At 39.9% G+C, this 7,753-nt stretch overlaps 1 protein-coding gene across 1 annotated transcript in view; it reads right to left on the reverse strand.

Annotated features, from left to right (window-relative positions):
• The window catches only part of sim2 (SIM bHLH transcription factor 2), a 43,167-nt gene extending 39,748 nt beyond the window's left edge, over nt 1–3,419 (reverse strand). The window contains exons 1-2 of the mRNA XM_037687733.1: nt 3,384–3,419; nt 3,071–3,245 (exon numbers count right to left, since the gene is read on the reverse strand). Coding sequence (XP_037543661.1) covers nt 3,071–3,245 — 175 coding nt within the window. The 5' untranslated portion in view covers nt 3,384–3,419. The remainder of the gene's footprint in view (nt 1–3,070; nt 3,246–3,383) is intronic.
• Nucleotides 3,420–7,753: the final 4,334 nt, after the last annotated feature.

Raw genomic sequence — 7,753 nt, forward strand, 5'->3', positions numbered from 1 at the left:
TTATTATTATTATTATTATTATTATTATTATTATTATTATTATTATTATTCCATCCATCTGTTTTTGGTCTGTGGGAGAAAACCGGAGCACCCGGAGAAAACCCACGCATGCACGTAGAGAACATGCAAACTCCACCCAGAAAGGCCCCTGGACCGGGGTTTGAACCAGGGACCTGCTCGCTGAGAGGCAGCAGCTCTACAGTTGCACCACCGTGCTGCTATTATTATTATTATTATTCCATCAGATCTTTTTTAATTTTGCATTAACTTTTTGAGGCAGCTGTGTCTGATAGAAAAATTCCCCATGAGCCCCAGGAAGTATTTTAATCAAAGTTTCAAACAATAATTATTGGATGTTCATCTACAACCCGTCAACTTTTAGAGTCAGTTCAATTCAAGATGGCTGCCAGAGCTAGACGATGATATAAAAATGGTCATAACTCAGTTGGTCAGACACTTTGATGACAGTGCTTCAACACATGCTCTGCGTGTGGCATGTTATAGACGTGAACATGTTCACCATCATCGCGCGCTCATTCCCCAGAGGCCACGGATTCTTCCCGCTGTGGACTGTGACAGTAATGAAAAATTATTATTACTTTCTGTTTCCTCTCAGAATCTTTAATCTTCTTTAAGCTCATCATTTCTCCCAGTTTCATCTCAAATGAACCAAAACTCAAAATTGTTAAAAAAAAAATTTAAAAAAAACATTCACAGCGTCTATTTGAAAGAGTGTTAAGAGTTTAAATTAAGAGTTTGAACATAGACAAAAGAACACTGAGTTCTGGTCGTAAGATTACATTTAATTTATACTTTTCATCATTATTGATTTTGAATATATGAATCTGGGCTCATTTTCCTGTTTTTTTTTTTTTTTCTAAAAATAAAAAATAAATTGGCAGAAAAAACAGTAATTATTCAACCCATGTCTTCTGGACTTACCCTCATTTTCATCCATCCATTTTCTTTACCCACTTCTTCCATTTTGGGTCACGGGGGTCGCTGGTGCCCATGTCCAACAATCACTGTGCGAGGGGCGGGGTACACCCTGGACAGGTCTCCAGTCCATCACAGGGACTCATAGAGACAAACGAGACAAACAACCATTCACTCTCTCACCTAGAGACGATTTAGAGTCACCAATCAGCCTAACATGCATGTTTTTGGTCTGTGGGAGGAAACTGGAGTACCTGGAGAAAACCCACGCATGCATGGAGAGAACATGCAAACTCCACCCAGAAAGGCCCCTGGACCGGGATTTGAACCAGGGACCTGCTCGCTGAGAGGCAGCAGCTCTACCAGTTGCACCACCGTGCTGCCCTTATTCATACTTAATTGAATTTAATTTTATTTTATAGCTGTTTTTTGTTTTACACATTTGGAGCTTCCAGTCTAAAAAGTCTGACTGCAGCAGGACCCAGAACCAGACCCAGAACTGCACAGCCCTCCACTGTCAGAACAGAGCAGAGTCACGTGGAGCCAGGTCCAGCTGCTCCAACAGGACATCTACCGTCAGTTTGAAAAAAGGTGAAAAGAAATGTAACATTTGCTGGTGCTGAACACACCGGGTGCTCCGGTTTCCTCCCACAGACCAAAAACTTCATGTTAGACTGATTGGTGACTCTGAATTGTCTCTAGGTGAGAGAGTGAATGGTTGTTTGTCTCGTTTGTCTCTATGTGTCCCTGTCATGGACTGTAGACCTGTCCAGGGTGTCCCCCGCCCCTCGCACAGTGATTGCTGGACACGGGCACCAGCGACCCCCGTGACCCAAAATGGAAGAAGCGGGTTAAAGATGATGGATGGATGGATGAACCCGACGGGTCAGAAAGCCAGAGGTCCAGGTCCAGAACGTGACTTTTAAGCAGACTTTTATTCCAGAGACGAAACATAGCCAAATAAACTTATTTAGATGTTCATTTTATTATTATTATTATTATTATTATTATTATTATTATTATTATTATTACTGTTGTTTTTGTTAATATTATTATTGTTACTGTTATTATTATTGCTACTATTATTCTTATAATCGTTGTTGTTATTATTGCTACTACTATTATTATTATTATTATTAATAACAATAATATTATTAATATTATTGTTGTTGTTATTGTTACTATTCTTCTTATTCTTCTTATTATTATTATCATTGGTGTTGTTGTTATTATTGTTACTACTATTATTATTATTATTGCTGTTCTTTTTGTTAATATTATTATCGTTATTGTTATTATAATTGCTACTATTATTCTTATAATCGTTGTTGTTATTATTGCTACTACTATTATTATTATCATTATTATTATTATTATTAATAATAATATTATTATTGTTGTTGTTGTTTTATAAAATGCATTATGAATACTTTAAATATAATTAATTATTAAGCTTATTGATTATAAGAATCTTAATCTCATGTTTAAAAGTTATATAAACTGCAGTTCTAATAAACAAAATGTATTCTTTATTTTTTGTTTAAAAACAATTGTATTTATTCCTCCACCAGTTTATTCCGTCATATCCTTGTACATTTTACCGTCTTTTTATTTGCAGGACTAATAAAATTATTTTTATTATTCTAGGGCTCATGAGATTCACTTGGATAGTTTTTCTGAGACTGGTTTTAAAGCTAGTTTTGGTTTTTCTGGTTTTATAATTCTAAAGAATTGTTGCTACATCTTAAAAATATAAAATTCTTACAAAAAGTAAAGAAAAATAATTCCTTAAAATGAACTTGAAAAATAAAATAGACATTTATTGAAGTAAAACCTCCAGTGATTCAAGATCTCGGCTGCTGAACTACTCAGTAGAAATCCAGTTTTTACTGCTCAGTCGGAAAGAGACTTTACTTTAACACATCAGTGATCATTTATTTATAAAATGTTGAGTATTTTACTGGTTCCACTGGAAAACTTTACTTGAATTCTGAAACTCTTCATTAAAGTGATTTTATTTTTGCGCAACATTGAACAAAAAACTCTAAAAACACTGTTTGTCCTGTGTTTTGGGTCTGAACCCAGACATGGTGATGAAATCACCATGTCTGGGTTGTAAATAAGCAGAACATACCGTGAGGGAAGAGGGTTCTGATGTGCAGGTGGCTGCAGCTCAGCCGGATGATGGAGGCCTTGTCCAGCTGGGAGGTGATGGCAGCCGGCAGCGGCAGCAGCTTGGACAGTTCTCTGAACTCTCTGTTCTCCTTCTCCCTGCGGCTCTTCGCCGCGTTCTTCGACTTCTCCTTCATCTGCTGGGACAGTTCACACACATTTGCACCAACACAACTCAGAGCGTGTCGGATTTACCTGAGAGTTAAAGGAGAGCAGCAAGAAAAATAAAGAAAATAAAGTGATTCAATATCAGAGTTCCACATCCTTTAACAGACCTCTTTCAGGTCCTCAAAGAACCAGGATGAAGCTGCCCGTCCAGATGTTGCACTCAGCTGTCAGGGTTCCAGATGCAGCTCCTCAGGTCCTCCTGGTTCTCCTGCTGCCTGATCAGACTCCCGGGTCGGATTAACCACAGAGTCCTGTGACCATTTGAGACCTGAACAGGCTGCACCGCCCTCTGTGTGTGTGTGTGTGTGTGTGTGTGTGTGTGTGTGTGTGTGTGTGTACGTGCATATGCGTTTTTGTTTCAGGTTGCCTTGTGGGGACCAATTTTACAAAAAAATCATGCATCGTGGGGTCTCGTTGGGGGTTTAGGGCTAAAATGTGAATTGCGGATGGGTTAGACGTTATTTTATTGCACCGCTCCAGGTGTCTGCATGTTGGAGCAGCTCTACTTTCATTCTGAGATTTTGCTTTTGGAAACTTTAGTTCCTCTTTTTCTGGATGTAAATCACATTTTTTGGATGATTGTTTCCTCTGGTATCGGATGCTGTGCAGCTGGAAGGATTTTTACTGAAACTTTTTTAGTTTTAGACATTTGTTATGATGCGTAACCATGGCAACAAGGCAGTTTTCTACAATGAACAGCAGCTGATTAACATCTCAAAAGCTCAAATATCTCAACTACAGCCCAAATCTCAAATGAGTTGAAAGGATGTTCTGTGGATGCATTCTCATCTACCTGCCAGCTGTGCTCGAGTACCTGACCACTGAGATCCTGGAACTAGCAGGAAACACGGATCATGACAGCAGAAGGACGGGATCGTCCCTCAGCACCTACAGTTGTCTGTCCACAGCGATGAGGAGCTCAGCAGCTGCTGGGAGGAGTGGCCATTGTTCTGGGAGGAGTTCTGCCCAGCATTCAGGCGGTCCTACAGCCCGGGGGAACTGAGAGGTCAGCCGAGTCTGGGTGGACGGATCGGACGGCATCTGCAGCCAGTTTCTTAGGATCCACTGTGGGATGGACCTTTACAAGAGATCCTTCCTGTCTACAGTCATCAGCATCTATAACATCTCTTAATGAAATGAGGATAACGAGTTACTACAACAAATAATTTCCCTCTGGGATTAATAAAGTATTTTTGAATTGAATTGAATTGAATTGAAAGTACTAGTAATGGATAGGTTTAGGGTAAGGGTCAGGGTTAGGCTATAGAAAATGAATGTCAATGCAAAGTCCCCAAAAAGCCTGTTTACAAGAACACACACATTATATTATTTTAATAAAAGAGCAGTTTAGAACAAACAAGACAAAAAATACCCCCAACACACACACACACACAAACAACTATAAGCAGTGTGTGTGTGTATGTGTGTGTGTGTGTGTGTGTGTGTGTGTTTGTGGCAGGGGGTCCGAGCTCTTGGAGGAATTATTTGGTTACACATTGTGCATCAATGTGTGTACACAGTTTCATTCCACCACATGTACCACACGTGGTGCGTATGACAAATAAAGAAACCTTGACTCCTTCAATCCTTGAATCTGACTGATGTCAGAGCAGAAGCTTGACGTCAGAGGAGGATTTGACTGGTTGGGCTCCCAAAGTTTTGTTTGAACTATTCCATGTTTCATCAGATTCACTCATTCATCTCAGGGCCTTTCTCCATCTGCACAGAATTTTCATCTTTGGCTCTTTTTTTATTCCTTACAAGTGCAAATCCAGCAGTTGGGACGTCTAATATTGTTCCAACACTCGCCAGGTCTGACCTGAGAAAATCCACCAGCTTACCGGGAGTTTCAGGATCAGTTCTGTGTTTCTACCTGATGGGGAGAATAATTTATTACCATAAAAAGTTTGGTTCTCAAACCTGAACCTTGTTTTGTAACTGACTTCAAATCTTTTAAAAGCAGAGAACCATCTGAAAGTGGAGCAAAAGTTAAAATGATAGACTTGGTCTACAGTCAAAATCTTTTTTGTTTGTTACAAAAGTCTGATAAATGTGTTTTCATCTTGTTTTATATTTGTTTAAGGTTTTTAAAGCAATTTTTATAATCAACATAATTAGCTATAAAATTAGCTTGTATATACTGTAGTTTATTAGCTTTAGTATATATTTATGATTTATAGACACGTCTTCATTGAAATATAGTTTCAGAATGAACATTTGGACAAGTTTGTTTTGTCTTCTTTTATCTGATTATTTCACTCATAAAAATATATTGAAATTTGCTATTTGACAAAGAAAACAACTTAAAGCTCTGGGATCCATGTGTGCCTTGTGTTCTTGCATGTTCCTCATTCAGACCTAGATTTATTTTCCAGGTGAATCAGGGGCACCTCCACAAAGTTGGCAACAAGGGAAGACACTTATTTATGATTAGGAAACAAAATGTCTTTCATTTTCTGTTTCCTTTTTATTTATTTATTTATTTTTCATTCAACATTAATTTTTATACAGGTTAATCCCATTGAGCCTTGGAGACGATTAGGGCAGGCTTGTATAGTCCAGTCCTACGCTGTTGAATTAACAGATTCCATATGTCTGTGTTGATTAGTTCCAGTAATATTTGGTAGCTATCCTCGTGGGGAACTCGAGTCAATTTCCAAGTCGCGCACGCCCCGACTCTATCTACTAGTTTTATATGGTCTCTTTCTTGCCAAAGCCAATTAGGGCATCTTATAATTTGCACTATCATTTTACTACCTTTTTTCCAGTTCTTTTTACTGCAAAATTTATTGATTATTCTAGCGCCCCTTCGTTCTGTAATTATTTTTCTGCCTTCTTGTCCTTTTGCATCCATTTCTTCTGAAACATCTTGCAGGCCCAGACGTTCAGCACACTTCGTCTTCTCTCAGTTTTACTTGATTGGGGCTTTTCTCCGTCGTTTTTACCTTCCTCAATTGGATTGAGTGTTACACCAACCGAGTATACTCCCCTATATGGTACTACGATCATCTGCACGGAAACTCTAACCCTCTGGGTGGAATTAGGCCATATGGGAGTGTCCACTCGCTGTGCCGCAGTTCCGAGGATTTGCAGCACTCCTTGTCGCTCCCAGGCCTCTGATGTCACCAGGTATTCAGTTGTTTTTTGTTTTTCCCTAGCCCCTTGCACAGCCCATGCATCTAAACTCGTTGTTCAATAGTACAAATTCGAGTGTCTAGTTCCTTCTTCATGAGGAATGTCAGGCAGGTCCACTAATGGAAGATTTTGGTTTAATATTACCTCAGCTATGAGCTGGGCCCATGTCACCAATTCCCAGGGGCCTTCCCAACCACCCTTTTGAGCCTCGTCTTTCACTACGTCAGGCAGCTGATCATCTTCGGCATTGTTAGCTCCCATCGGGTCTTGGAACACCCTGAAAACCAGTGGATACTGATTAGTGCAGAGGGGTGTATTTCTTACTCTCAGTATTTCTTGCCCATAGTGGGGCTATAAGGCCAGGACTGCTGCATTGACTGTTCGAGCAATTTCGAGGATCCTTGTGCATCTCTCCTCTCGCAGTTGTCATCCCTTCACCTGCTCTACCTAGCCCAGGATACAAAGGCAGTGCTGTAGGTTTCACATTTGGTTCCAAGTTATATCTTCGGATGACTGGGGTTCTCTTAGTGGCTTCAAACTTTTTCTCATCTAATTGAGTTTTGAAGGATTTTAGGGGATCATAATACCTTCTTATTTGCCAACCCTCTGCTCTTTCTGAGTGGAATAGCTATCCATCTTGCATTTGAATCGTGTAGTATCCACAGTATTTGACGGCGGTCCCATCCCATTCACAGGTACATTCCTTTGGGCCTTTCTCATACAATTCCAACTGTGTGATGATGGTTATCTGTGGTACAGTAGCAATCTTACATTCTCCACAGATAAATGCATCCATCACATTCACAGACTTTACTTCCATGTCTTGGACATCAAGCATACTTGCTTTAGCTTTAAGAGGTTTCTTCCTCCCTTGTCCTTCCCAGCGAAGTGGAAGGCTGCTGGGTTTCAAGCAAATTATACAGCTGTTCTCTAATTCACTCCACTTGATTGCTTCATTTTCTGTTGACATGTATCCTTTTTTAGCATATTCCAATGTCTTCAGAGCCCTACCTGCCCAAAGCCCTGAAGTTGTCCTTTGTAATTAGACTCCCCCATATACAGTGGCCATTCTGATGTAGGGAAGCACGGTGCTTGGTTCACTGGCCATAATCCGGTTTCTGGTTTTAACTCAGCTAGGAATTGGCTTCAGTTTCTTTATTCCTTGGATCCCTTTCTTTTCTATTTCAACTGTGTTTTTAACTCTCTTTGTTTACTCTGTCTGTGGTGCCATATTTAGGCTTTACTGCTACTGTCACTGTGTGATCCTGTGCCTTGATCCACCCCTTCTGCCCCACCTTGAATGAGACGTCAAGATCCGGCTGTTCCTCTTCATCCCTGGAGC

This window comes from Nematolebias whitei, chromosome 14 (genome assembly GCF_014905685.2).
Source record: "Nematolebias whitei isolate Nwh7 chromosome 14, NemWhi1, whole genome shotgun sequence".
Classification (NCBI taxonomy): Eukaryota; Metazoa; Chordata; class Actinopteri; order Cyprinodontiformes; family Rivulidae; genus Nematolebias; species Nematolebias whitei.